This window comes from Alexandromys fortis, unplaced genomic scaffold, assembly GCF_014885135.2.
Source record: "Alexandromys fortis isolate MF-2015 unplaced genomic scaffold, M_Fortis_MF-2015_v1.1 scaffold_33, whole genome shotgun sequence".
In the NCBI taxonomy this organism is placed as follows: domain Eukaryota; kingdom Metazoa; phylum Chordata; class Mammalia; order Rodentia; family Cricetidae; genus Alexandromys; species Alexandromys fortis.
The window spans coordinates 14117736-14132120 of record NW_026067917.1 but is presented as its reverse complement, the minus strand read 5'-3'; the positions used below and the strand labels follow the sequence as shown (position 1 = coordinate 14132120).

Sequence of the window (14385 nt, the reverse complement as noted above, 5' to 3'; positions counted from 1 at the left end):
TCCATGAAAAATTTCTCCTCCTAGAGTTTGAACCCTTGCTTAGTGCCCTTCTACAATGTGCCTACATTAACCATGCCACAGGCTTTTGCCAATAGACTCATGTAAGACCAAGTTTAATAAGTGCTTTCACATTGAGGGTCATTTTTCTGGAATAATCTCTCAAAGAAGTTGGCCACCATGCTCCAAGGAAGCTTGATGCTAAGAAGTCACAGGGAGGATGGTTTAGAGGGGTGAGAAACCACCTGGGACACCCAATAATGACCAAGAACATTGTGGAAGTTATTTCAGGAGTGACCCAAAAGATTACCCTCTGAGGAATGACGTGCCTCCCTCATCTGCGCACACTCACAGAGTCATGAGAACCATCTGTAGCTGGTGTAAACTGTTGGATTTCATAATGGTTTGATAGCTCAACCAGATTCTTACCTCCAGCTGGAGCTTGATATTGTCTCCAGACTTGATACAGGACAGGCACAGCTTCCCACCGTGGATCCCCAAGAACACATTTTGAAGGTCGGTAGTCACCATGTCTATCTTCTCTGCAGAAGAGCAGAGGGTGAAGTCAGAAAGAGAGACGAGGAGGAAGGGGTGGGGAAGAGCCTGTGAGTATTTTCTGTCTCCTTTTTAAACTAAAAATTTAAGGTCAGAAGGTCAGGCAGGCTCTATCTTCCTAGTCTGCCTCCATATAAGAGAGCCAACCAAAATCTCTACCTAGTTATCCCTAAGGACCAGCCTCCTAGACTCTGCTCCACACTCTTTCCAATCTTTCTTTACTTTCCCCAGGAAACCTGTCCTCCTGGTCAACAGAAATGCTGTTAATAGTCAGGGGCACACAACTCATGAGGCCTGTGAGTAGGCTCCAGGAAGCCTGTGGACTTTACAGCCCACCTTTCCCATCTGCTACTGGGGAGCAGTAGAAAACCCAGCCTCCCTATACTCGAGGACGCTCATGGGAGAATTCCTTAGATTACTAGAAAGTCAGGAAAAGCCAGTCCTATAGCTGCTGAGTAAGATAGGAAAGCAGAGGAAGGGCTTGGGGAAGGAATAGTAAGGAAGTGTGGGCAGTGCCTCTCTATCACAAATAGAAGTGTGGGAACACTTAGACTCTAGTGCTAAAGGAAATTCAAGTTCTGTCAACCCACTGCCCTCATTTTTCTAGAAGAAAAACTGAAGAATCTGTGAGTGATGCTCCTCCCAGTTCATCTAGCTTTGTCCCAAGTATAGATGGGTACATACTGAGGTTAGTAGCCACAAGAAAGAGTATTATTCAGCCGTGTACATGGTGTGTTCGCCTAGGGTGAGGCTAGGGTTTGAATAACACAGGAACATGGATGGTCTTCCAACACAGAAGGATTCAGGAAGTGCAGCGAGACTCCTGGCCCCTGTTCCCCTAGCTGTGTCCCTAGGGCACTGAGACTCAGGCTCTAAACGTTTTCCCACTCTTGAGGTCACTCCCATGTGTATCCTCTGGTGGTCATGTCTCTCATTTCAAACTCAACAGAAATGAAGACATCCCACCTACAGCCAGAGGAGCATGGAAAGGTGACCCTAGGCCCACATCCCACTAGCCTCCCTGTTACCCACTCACCTTCTAATTTAGTATTTGGTCCTTGTAAGTAGCCAGCAATGAGTTGGTTATTCCTCAGATAGAAGGTCTTCTGGTTAGTATCCCAGATTCTGAAAAGCAAAATGGCCCAGCTGTGGTAGGCAGAACAGTACCGTGTCTGACATCCTCAGTGCCATCTAACTTACGCCTAGATCTGCTGGGAGTGTGGTCTTTAGCGAGATCATAGCACAAATGAGACGACTCAAGCCAACACTACCGTAAGAGAGAGATCCATCTCTCACAGCTGGTGAACAGAAAGCCTCTTCTTCGTGCTCCTCACCCCGGCGTAGACTCCTGCTGCTTCACTAGAATTTTCTTTAGAGCATCACCATCTGATAGAATCTTAGGCAATGCAGACACATCCTGTATTCACCCGACTCAATAGGGGAGCTGCTGGCTGCATGCCCTTCTTTTATTTTCAGGCAGCTATGTGTAAATTTAGGTGGCCACTACATCATAGTATTACAAGTTCAAGGGTTAGAACGTACGGGAGCCAAGCTACTCTGAGTCTTAGGCCTGAAAGTCTGAAACTAGAACTTTTGCTTCTCTTGCCAATCACCTGCTCTGGCTCTGGCAGGGGCAGCTGTCCCTGGGAACAAGTCAACTTCCTCTCTAGCTTACACAATGGCCTGTTGGTCACTCTCTGTCTTGGTGAAGGGATCCCTGGCTGAGAGACAGGCCACTGTGAAATGTGATAATACCACCCTGGTGACAGCACCTTGGATCTGTACCTTGTCTCTTTACTCATCAGGGCAGCTGATTGGAGTAGCCACGGAGCTCTGCGAAGGGCAGAGGACAAATCAGGTCCTCTGCATGGGAAGGGGTATTTGTGCCTTTGCTTCTATGGTGAACTTCAAACTGAAGGGACCCAATAGCCTTGCTTAAAAGGACTCCAGGAACCTCTCCTGGAGTTGCTAAGAGGATGTGGTGGGGAACCTCATGAAGCAGACAGTCCCTGTTTCTGTGGGACAGACTTGCCTTGGAATGAATGCATATACTCTGAGCCAGAAACCCAGCTTCCGGCTGTAGTTCCAAAGCAGACAGGGTCAAAGGGGAAGTGATTCAACTGACTTCATTCTCAGAAAGGATCTAGGACAGCTTGTATGCACCAACAATCTCTTCATTTGTTTTTCAAAATCAAAATAAAGGCCTGCCATTTTTACTCTAAGATTGGTGACAGCTTATGATAGTTGGTGAAGATCACCCAAGGCTCTTGGTCCAATTTTAAGACTCAAGCCATTTTTTTTTCAGGTTCTCAGAGCACAGGTCCCAGAACACAGCTACAGGATTACTTATGTCTTTAATTTGCACAACTCTTTAAGGTACACGAGGGGTTATCATTAAACCAGTAAGATGCCCAGGTAAGGAAACTGGGAACTCCAAAGAGAGAGATCTTCCAAGTCAGCACAGACACAGGGTGTAGATTGCTGGTCTGAGCTGTAGACTGTGTCCTGCTGCGGTAGTCCTCTTTGCTAGGTCCCAAAGCTAGCATCGTTCCTGGGCTCCTTTTATTCTGCCACTTACTGAACACTTCGGAATCTGGGAAACTGAGAGCAGTTGACCACCCTGTTGTCCATGCATGGAACATTTTTTTTTTTAAAACATAAGCCTTAGGGACGGTGCATGTAACAAGTTGTTCTTGAGTCAAGGATATATATCCCTTTCCATCCCGTCCCTCAGATCCAGTGCCCTGGAACTTACGTATGACATGCGCCTCTATGCAACCCCATGCCTTTGGAAGACTTACCTGAAAGCTTGCATCTTGCAGGGTCTTCTCCTAGAAGGGCGGCAGGTTGCTTCTGAATGACATAGAAGGAAGAGAAGGAGAGAGATTAAGTGACGGTACCGTCTGCTGCAGAGTTCCATCCTGAGGCCACAGCAAGGCAGCAGAGACCAGAGACTGCCATTTCAGGCTCAGGGTGGTTGCTTATAAAGAAAGTAGTCATTCACCGGCCCGCGCTGCTGTCATTCCGTCCCCCCTGTCAGACGCGGAAAAACCCTCACATTTCCAAAAAGAGAAACCCTCGCTGTTGTCACTTTCAGCCCTGCTGAGTGTTGCAACAGTGTGTTGTAACTGATCTCCTCCCCCTTTCACCCTTTGCAATTTCCCCAAAATTGAGCTTTCCATTTCCCCATTCATGGTGTTCCTGGGAAGAAGATACGATAAAAGCCAGACTCTCGTTTGCATGACAGGTACTCTGAGCCTGCTGGCTGAGTTTTCCTTTTCCCTCCTACTAGACAGATGCCAACAGAAATGTCCCCTTTGCAACGGAAGGCAAGTGATAGGACCTGGTGGACAAAGGACAGTTCACGTCACTGTTACCGTGTTCTTTGGGGAAGGGAGAGCTCGCCAGACTCTGGATAAACATTGTGTCCAGAACTGGATGGTAAATATTTGGTGTTTTGTGTACCATCCATGCTCAGCAGCTCAGCACAACACTCAGCACAGCTGCCACGGTGGAGAAGCACCCGCAAACAATTTGTGAGTCAGAAAACTCAACTGTTCTAACACACTGCATTTGCAAAAAAAAAAGGGACAGGTCACACGTAGCACAGAAGTTTGCCGGCTCTGGCTCTAGAGAAATGATTCTCTCCCAAGGGATGCTTTGAAATCAGCCGTCTTCCCCAGTCCCACGTCTGGAAAGCTGGAGCCTATGAGAGGTGATTTCGTTCAGAAATTGAGGTCTGGGGAAAGTGGATGAAGCATGCGGCCAGCAACAGCTCCAGACTCCTTCTCTGCCACTTGTCACTGCCATCCATGTGGCCTTGAAAAAGTCACTTCACTTATTTTTGTCTCTGCCTCTTCATTCTCAGAATGAGGAGGACCTGTCTTCCTTGAAGATAGAAGGAAAGAAGGAAGTTAAATCTTGGTCCCTAGTGGATGTTAATAAACATTCATTTCCTTTGGTGCGGTTTTCTAGACAGCTGGGGAAAGGTGAGGACCTTCCGATTCTAGGTTAGGAAAGGTGAAGAGAGCCCCTGTGTGTTCCCCTGAGGGAGAGCGCTGTCACGGGGATGCAGCTACAGCCTTTCCAGAGCTGGACTGGAGCTTGTGTTAGCCTTATCTCAGCCTCCCACAAGGACACTCACAAAGATTAGTAGAGGGAAGGGTCATGGAGCTTGTTCTTGTGACCAGGTCATCCTACTTTACTCATTGAGCCCCATGCATTTGACCTTTGACCTTTGACTTTTTTTTTTTTTAAGCCAAGATTTCTCTGTGTAATAGTCCTGGCTGTCCTGGAACTTGCTTTGTAGACCAGGCTGGCCTCGAACTCACAGAGATCTGCCTGCCTCTACCTGCCAAATGCTGGGATTAAAAGTGTGCACCACGGCTGCTTGGCAGCTTTGACGTTATTTTCAACCTAAGAAACCAGGGTGTGTCCAAAGGAGAGCTAAATCCCTTCAGGGTGAGGCTACAGAATGAATGTCAAGTCTTTAAAGTGCTCTTCTTCCCAGTAAATGGACCATTTCTGCACTGGAGCCCTGGACGATAGTTTTGAGAGTCCCAACAGCAAATACATATCCTTCTTGAGTTCTTGTAGAGAGATGGTATCTATCTGTGAGGGCCAAGGGATGTTCTGTTTGCTCATTTCTTTGTTTGTTTGGAGAGTTTCTCATGAGGCTGCCCGAAGGAGAGAGATAAGTATGAACCGGTCTGCTTATTTACAACTTCCAGAAACTGCTGAATTAAATAAAGCTTTGAAGTTTCTGGAAGGCTTATTAGTCACCAGGTGCATAATGTTGTCATCATACCTACCGAAAGGGGGAAGTAACTGGTACCCAGCTTCCAGAAGCTCCCTCATGCTTGTCTTAGGGTACTTCCGAAGCTGCCCTAGACTCCTTTATTACTTATTCATTTGTACAAATGCTACATCTTGCATGTTATTACCGTTCACATTAACACCCAGAAGCAGGCAGGAGGTTGGTGATTGCCAGAGGCAGTAGCCGGGAGGTAGGGAATGGTTAAGGAGGTAAATCTGCTGATGGAGGGCCTGGGTTGTAAAGCAGGATTCCTAGGAGGACAGAGATGGCTTTGTCCAACTCCAGAGAAGATAGTCTGCCTGGCTGTGGGCAAACTGTTAGGGGGGAGAGGGGGGGGGAGACTGCGGGAGCATCACGTAGGCCACCACAGCTGGAACAGTTTCCTCATTTCCAAGCTCCTCACTCCATTCCTGAGGGACACAAGCTACCCCTGTGCTAATCAACACAGTAACAGTGGCTGAAGTTCAGGTGTCTTTCGCCTTTCTGTCTCTCTGCTGCCTCAGAAATCTAACCTATGCCAAGCTGATGAGATGAGTGAGTTCTGGGTATCTGGGGCCATGCCATAATAACAGTGGTGCTCACTGCATGTGGAAACGTGCCGAGAGCGTGGCTAAGTAGTCCCACTACCTCTTCCCTTTCAAAGGGAAGGAAAGGAAAGGAAAGAAGGGGAACAAGAGGGACAGAAGGAGAACGGGAGGGAAGAAGAAGGAAGGAGAAAAAAATGGTAGCTAGGTGAGGAGGCAGATATGTTACCTAGTTGGACTGTGGTGACACTTCTATAACATTTATCAAGATATTAAAGCCTAAGCCTTAAATGCATTCAACTTTTTATTAACTATGCATTCATAGGAAAATAAAAACAACACAAGAAATACAAGATAATTTAACAAAAAATAACAGTTCCTAAAATGCTATATAGTTGGAGTGAGGCACAAATATTTGAGCAACATTATCCTGTAAATATGATTATATTTATAAGGGCTGTGATTTCTAATATAGTATACAGAAATGCCATTAAGCAATAAATGTTTTCTTTGTTCATTACTGTGTAATTTTCTATATCATTTTTTAGAGATCTTTTTTTTGTTTTTGTTTATGTTTTTTTTTTTTTGAAAACCCAAGTTTTGGGCAGTTACTAATACAGCAATCAATGAATATCTCTAGAAGAGCCAACTTTTATCAAACTGGTGAAATTTTGTTAAAACATCAAATCAGTATTATCTCAAACATCCTTGAAGGTTGAGGAAGAGAAGCTACTTGCCAAGGTGAACGGGGCAGCTCTGTGCCCTCTTCTGCCCTCAGACAGTGGTCCAAGCAAAACCCCACCCACATCACAGCTGCGGAGTCAATGTTGCTCTGATCTCGGCCCAAATCCAAACAGAAAGCATTTAGTTCTAGAGGTTCCAAATGCTAGCCTCCCAGACTTTCCTTGCCCCGTGCTTACTTCTCTGGACCATGCCCACCGCCACCAAAGGCCGTGTGTGCAGGAAAGGGGTCCCTGGGTGGACCCCTTGTCTCAGTCCTCTCACACCGTCCTGAGCTGTGTTATGTCAGACAGGGTGTGCGGACTCGCTAGAACCCAGTTTTATTACCCAATAACCAGCTTCAATAACGGAAATCACATCATGGATCACAATGAGAATTAGATAGACTCCTCACATGATGTACTTGACCCTGATCCCGGCCTGTGGGGATTACTCAAACAGTATTGATTGCACTCAGCTCTCTACCTCAGGGTAAATGGGAGAGACGGGTCACAGAGCCTACCACGCCTCCAACCCTGTCTCACCCGTGCAGGCACTTACAAGCCCTCCGCTCCCTGTTACCCATGCATGGTTCTTTCCTTCTGGACTGAAGTCCCTGGATTTCCTGTGGGGATCCTAAGCACATCTCCCCACTAGAGAGGGAAGAAGAGGAAGGACAACGTCCTTTTTCTTCCTCACTTCCTGGCCTCGGTTCCACTCAACTTTTTTCTTATGGTATGGAGGCAAGGGGATGGAAAATTCAGGTATCCACATGCTTGGAGTGGCAATAGGCAGGCTCTATCAGGCAGCTTTAGGGACACAGCGGGGTATAAACAAAAGTGTTTTCACACATGGATCAGGGGCCTTAAGAATCCTTTACATCAGGTTGTGAGGAGGAAATGACCTTCACAAATGTCTTACACTGCATCCTGTAATATTTTAAACACAGCTCTGACCCCATGGGAACTCTCTGATAACGCTTCACTATTTCTCAATTTCAGTTGGTGATGTCTTTCAGTTCTAGAACTTTCGCTTGATTCCCCTTTTTGTAGAGTTTGTAGCTCTTCATCCAAAATTTTAATCTTGTCTTTCAAATCTTTGTGTTATACCTGGACCTATGTATTTGTGTGTATATATGTGTGTGAGCACGTGCATGCACACACACAGGACAGAGGTTGATGTCTGGGTGTGTCCCTCCATCACTTGTCACTAAAGCTGTTTGAGGCAATGATCTCTCACGGAATGGTTTCAGTTACACTAGTGAGTTCCAGAGACCCTCCAGCCACCACCAACTCAGTGCTAATATTACAAGCTCATAAGGTGATGCCCAGTTTCAACATGGATAGTGGCGCTCTGAACTTGGTTCCTTATCCTCGTGCGGCAAGCGTTTGACCTAGTGAGCCGTCTTCTCATCCCTGCACAGGCCTTTGAAGGGCTGCCCCTGATAACACCATGATTTGAATCCATCCTAGGTCTCCTCCCACTGTCTGGCTTTCTTTAATGCACAAACCACCTCGCATATATGTTATGGTTTGTTTAAGTGCTCCCAGAACGGTGCTAGTGAGCTATGGTAGACCCTGCACAGGGGAGAGCGCCTTAGGTCCCTGGAGGCGCAGCATACTCTCGAAGGAAATTTCTCTGCTTTTTTCTTCTTCTTTACGTCCCGGCTGATAAGGTGAATATTCTGCAGTATCTGTTATACCCCCAAAACCAAAGCAGTGAGTCTACCCAATCTTGGACTACAGACTCCAAAACTGTGAACCAATTAAATCCCTTCTCTCCATAAGTTAATGCCAGCAGTTGTTTTATTATATGAACAAAGCTGACTAACATAGCATGTCTAGGTTTTTTTTTAAAAAAATATTTGCTAAGGTTATTATAAACTGTAGACATCTTTTAAGGCTGTGTATGATGTTATCCTGATATTGATCATTTTGCTCCTGCTGGGCTATTGGACCAGAGCACGGAAGTCCTAGGTAGTGTTTGTCTAAATAAGTCTTGAACTCATTTGTGAGTGGGCTTGGATGCTTGAGAGGGCAGTTCCATTTTTGGTTCCTTCCTAACTCTCCAGAAATCTAATCCAGATTGCTTGGAATTTATGAGGACTATTTTTTTCCCTAAGCAGAGTGTAGTGTATAAACTTTAATAGGTTTATTCTGAGCCCTCCAAACCAAGGTCCACGAATCCTCAAAACCTCAGCTTGGGGAAGAGCTTCCCCAAAGATTTAACCCTTGGCCCCTCACATGTTAAAGGCATGCTTCACCTCTGAGCTATCCTCCCAGTGAATCTGCAGACTTTGAAACTTGTAGATGCCTTACAGATAAAGAAACCTAAAGCTACCTTCAACTTCTCCAGACCCCGTGGTTCCTTATAATCTTGGCCATTCTGTCGTAGATTCCAAAGGGTCTTCTGAAGATACATATCACCTGCCTTTCCCTTCTCATGTCTATGACTAACACCTGGCTAAGGCAGCTTAAGGAAGGCAGGGTTTGTTTCAGTCCCAGTGTGAGCATATGTCCCAGTGTGAGCGTATGTCAGAGGGCACATGAGGCACTGAGTCACGCTCATTCAGAGTTAGGAAGCAGGAACCACGACCGCTAGTACTCAGCTCATTGTTTTTCTTATATTCAGTCCTAGGTCCAGCGTGGGCTGGTGATGGCCACAGATGGTGGTTTGAAAGAAAATGACGTCCACCCAAAGAGAGTGGCACTATTAGGAAGTGTGGCCTTGTTGGAGGAAGTGTGTCACCGTGGGGACAGGCTTTGGGGGTCTCTTTTGCGCAAGCTTCCCTCAGTGTGATAGTCAAATTCCTGTTGCCTGCAAGATGTAGGACTCTCAGCTCCAGCACGACGTCTGCCTGCATGCCACCATGCTCCCAGTCATGATGGTAATGAACGGAACCTCTGAAACTGTAAGCGAGTCACCCCAATTAAATGTTTCTTTGTAAGTGTTGCTATGGTGTCTCTTTATAGCAATAGAAACCCTAACTAAGACAGATGGGTAAATTTCAACCTACAAACTCCCATACAGATGGATCCAGAGGTTTCTTCTAGGTTTGAGATCTTACCATGTTGGCAGTATTAGCACTCACACTCACCATGTTTAGGGGTACAGTCAGAAGAAGTAATGGGAAAGCTGGATGTGAGCCAGGACAAAAATGCTGTTAATGCTACCCCAAGGACCGTGGGTCTATCTTAAAGAAAAGCACATTGGAGAGTACGGTGAAGCTCGCTTTGGTCAGATATTCCTGGGGTCAGAAGACAGATTACACATGGAGTGGGGTGACTAAGCCAGAAGGATGCTATGTTCAACCACTCTGTCTCTCCCTGTAAATCTTATTTATATCATTTCCCAATTGCTGTGGCTTAAACACTCCCACACAGGATGATTTAAAGCCACCAATGCTGTGAATGTCAGTGAATGAGAAGTTGGCAACCGGACTTTTCTTCTTTGCCTTTCCTTCTTTCCAGGGAGAAACCACCTCCACGTGTTCCAAGAGCAAGCTCCTTCTCTAAGCCCAAGATGGCTCACTTTCAGGTACTGCACCACCGGCATCTGGACCGATAAATCCACATGACCGGAAAACGTGAACAAATCCTGGTGTGAGCATCAGCTCTGCCTGTTGGAGCTGCACCGGGGCCACTCACGCACTGTTTGTGAGATGCACGTATTTGGCTTTGGGTGAGCGATGTACCCTGAGCTGAAACAACAGCCAACACTTGAATGACTGAGCGTTAGAGGATCCAGTGCACAGGGGTAGCAGTCTTAGCCTAACTTTGCTGATTTTTACTAAAACAATGGGCTAAAGTTGTTCTTCCCAAGTCGTGTAGGATGAGAAGTAGAAACAAACACAGCAAGCCCAGCACCTCGTGATACAGTCTAATGTCGTCTTGGTCCATCTGCTCCCAGCTATCCCTGTCAGGTGTCAGAACTCATCTTAATAATACCCCAGAGTCCGTTGGAAGTTCCCTCGGGGAGCAGGCCAGGCTTGGTGACAGCTGCTCTCCTAAGCCAGCTCTCCTCAAGCTTCCGCTCTCTAGCTCTCTGATGTCAGGGTGGTCACGTTTTTCTCTCCGGGCTAGTAAAGGTCATTCAGGAGACAACAGCTTTGCAAAATGCTTACTCTCTTCCCAGATCCAAATAGGAAGCCCCCCCCCCCCCCCCCGCCCTAATCCTTTTAGAGGTCAAGTCTTCCCAGATGGCGTTTACTTCCAGGATGTGTGGGTGTAATACAGATTGGCCCCGAGAGTCATCATTTGTATAATTATCAAGTCTTCAGAGGTACATGTTTACTCTTTTCTTTGGAGATGAACTTGGTAGGGCAAGAGCTGATGGAGAGGGACAGGAATTCTGAGAGAGGGCACACCTACGCTGTCGTCTTCTGGGCCCCAGTCTCTGTCGGTGCATTCCCTGATTCTACGCTGCGGTGATAAAACGCCATAGCCCGAAGTAACTTACGGAAAAAAAAAAAGGTTTATTTTGGCTACGGTTGCAGAGGGGCTAAGAGTCCTTCATGTAGGGGAAGCATGGTGTCTGGAGCAGAGCTCACATTCTCAACCATAGCCACAAGGCAGAAACGAACGGGAAGCGGCGGGAAGCTGTAAACGCTCCTGCTCGCGGTAATGGTCTTGGTTCAGCAAGTCTGCACATTCTAACCCTCCCCAAATGGCACCACCAGCCAAGGATCAAATGTTCAAATGCCCAGGCCTTCTATAGGGAACATTTCTCATTCAAAGCACCACAAACACACTCTGCCACCGAGTGATCCCTACCTTGTACCACACTCTTCATGCCCCTGTCCTCTGTGCAAGGTAGATACCATAGGACTGCTTTCATGATGGGCATGGGCCCGGATACCTTTAGAGCTGAAGTCAAGGATCAGAGAGACTACACCTGCTCTAGACACAGTCTGAGGCAAGATTTGAACTCTGTGTTTTCATTCTTTCCCATGCTACTGTCTTGCTAAAGAGGCCACAGATGCTTCCCTTCTTTGCTTCATTGCAAGGTTAACACATGCAAGAACTCCACCTATTCTTTGATGTTATTTTTGGCTCTAACTCATACCTTATGGAGTAACTGGTTAGTTCATAATTGCTCAGAGATATGGGAAAACATTTGGGATGTAAGGAAAAAGTGACTCTAAACCTCTGTATAGGCTGTAGTGAAGGCCACTTGAGACTATTTTAGCTTTATTACTGAATATTCTGATTCTCAGTGGACTCCTCAGTCCTTTGCTCTCTCTAAATGAGCTTGTACCCCTGGTGGGCAATGCCATAAATTGCAAGCACAATTGTCTTAGTGACTGTCTTGCCAAGTTATCTTTTCTTATTGGCAGAGACACGATCCGTTTGGATAGAGGATAGGTAGTTTAGGTGATAGCTAGATGGACAAATTCACAGATGATGAACAAGACAGACAAACAGATAACCCACAAGTACATAAAATCCCAAAATGAGTTTTTCAGCCAGGAAGAGACCACAGTAAATATCAATTCACCTTTGACTCATTTCAGGCTAAACCATTCATCTCAAGATGATGTTGATGTTTAGTTTTTTAAAACTGTTTTCAAATGCAGGTCCTAACACAGGGCGTGTTCTTTCCTTCACCATTGCTTCCTCCACCTCTTTATCCTCTCTCTTTAGAAACATCATCTGTGGTGTAAGTAGTGAGACTCCATGTCATCATTCTCTCATTCCCCTATCGAACCACACATGTAACTTCTCAATTCTTTGCTTGTTCTCTGGTTGGCCGCAGTTTGGAACCTGCCATCTCTTTGGCTCTCGAGTGCATTTCTGATTCCTTCTTCCAGGGACTGTGGTGCCCATTTTGGGCTTGTTGGCACTGATTTCCAAGTTCAACCCAACTCATACCCATGAGCGTGTAGCCCCTATGTGTTTGCCAGTTCTAAATATTTTGGAATAAACTATCTCAAAATAAGATTCTGTGTGGTTCTGAAAATGCCCCCAGCATCCTACTTCACCGCATCTGGAGAACATGCAAGAGCATCTAACATTGTCACATGTTCCATAAGTGATAAGACACCCACTCTCCCCATGGCATAGGGCAGCAGTGGTTTAGAGATAGACTTTTCCACAGTCAACACTAGCTTCTCCCCTAATACTGGCTGTGTGACCTTGGGCAAATTATTTCATCTTTCTCCATCTATTTCCTCTTCTGCAAATGTGGATGCTAAGGTCCTTCCTCATAGGCATTGTGAGTATTAACTACACGAGCCACCTGAGAGTGAGTGCCCGGCTTGGAGCAAGCACCATGGAAGTGTTCGTGTCCTTCCAAGGACTTGCCAGCTTTTTCTTAACATCAAGAGTAGAGAGACAGCACCTCCCCCAATAAATGGTTGGTTCAGCAAGAGCTAAACTGAAATTAGAGACTGAACCTTCAGACCAACAATCCTAAGATTTATCTGCACCAAATATGTTCTGAGCAGAAATAGCAACCTATATATTTTTTTTTTGTCGGTATATTTAATCAGAGCACCCCAGATAGTATCTGGCATTTCCTAAGAGATGTCCACCGCTAGTGCATGGCTGAGCTTGCCTTTTCTCTGACCAACATCTTTTGGAGTTGTCTAGTGTCAATCCTTTCACTCTCTGCAGATCCCACCCTTCCACCTCCCTCTCCAGCCTGTGGACGAAGGGTGCTTCCTATCAATAGCACCCACTCAGCACATATTTCTTTCCTCCACCTTACGGAGATGTTTCGTCCATTTCCTGTTTCCATGAACAGTGGAGAATGGCCAACACTTCTAGTGACTCTTCTCATAATGGGCACGCCCCCTCCTCCCCAGCATACCTGCGTGGTTTCCTGGGATGCCATGGCGTTCCATTATCCAGGTCTTCCAGATAGACGAGGACTCCACGCCCTTGGCATCCAGCACTGGCAACACTAGTGATAGACAATTCCGCCCTTACTTTTCACACAGACAAAAACAACTTCAAAAAGCTTACCTGAAGCCATGGGAGAGCGGGACAGGACTTGAGGTCTTCCACTGTCTTCCAGCGTCTCACTCCAGGAAGAGGTGGCGCCTATAAAGGAGCACCCAGCCAGCACCTCTGTCACTGACCCTCCCAGGGTGGAACCACCCCTCCTTCCCAGCCACCTAAGCAGAATAAGGGGGGAGCTGGCCCCTCCCATACACCCACACTGAGTCAGTCAGCCTTAGGAGGTGGGTCGCTGACGACAGATGCCAAGCCAGGCCCAGCTTCCAGAGGGGTGACTCAGGCTAGCAGAAGCCAAACTGGTTCTTATCTACATAGAACTGGAGGTCACATGTGGGGAAGGAGCTGGATTTATGTGGTAGAACCTTTGTCTCACCCCCCAAACGGACCATGTATGCATACATTTATTCAAAATACATCTCGACTTAGTCCTGCCTGTGGGGTGGTCTCACAAACACTGGCGGCAAGCCAGACAAGGCCACATGTGTTCTAATGGGGGGCGTGGGGGGGAGTAAAATAAGCCAATTTCTTATGGGGCTAAGGGCTGAAGGATAAACCAAGAGTGTGAGGTGCCTTTGAGGGACCCAGACAGATATCTTAGAAAAAGAGGTCAGGAGGGTCTCTCTGAGAAAGGTGGTATTTGAACTGGGGAAGGGGAAGAATGTTATAATCACAGGGAACAGCAAGGGAAAGGACTTGGGCTGGGACCTGTATGGTTTGAGCCCTGTGCAGACCCCCAGGGGTGGTCGCAGCATCACTTAGGGTGTTCACCCCATTTTCCATCTCTGCCTGCACCTACCTCAAAGCTGGACCATTG

General features: G+C 46.6%; 1 protein-coding gene across 3 annotated transcripts in view; it reads right to left on the bottom strand.

The window, feature by feature from the left end:
* Il1rn (interleukin 1 receptor antagonist) overlaps window positions 1-13709 on the bottom strand; it is a 15920-nt gene extending 2211 nt beyond the window's left edge. The window contains exons 1-4 of one of the 3 annotated variants that reach the window (XM_050139982.1): window positions 13578-13709; window positions 3354-3405; window positions 1589-1677; window positions 427-539 (exon numbers count right to left, since the gene is read on the bottom strand). In XM_050139982.1, coding sequence (XP_049995939.1) covers window positions 427-539; window positions 1589-1677; window positions 3354-3405; window positions 13578-13587 — 264 coding nt within the window. In that variant the 5' untranslated portion in view covers window positions 13588-13709. Of the gene's footprint in view, window positions 1-426; window positions 540-1588; window positions 1678-3353; window positions 4205-13577 lie in introns of those variants that run through there. The other 2 variants (XM_050139980.1, XM_050139981.1) reach the window with 2 other exon arrangements.
* Between the last annotated feature and the right edge of the window lie 676 nt (window positions 13710-14385).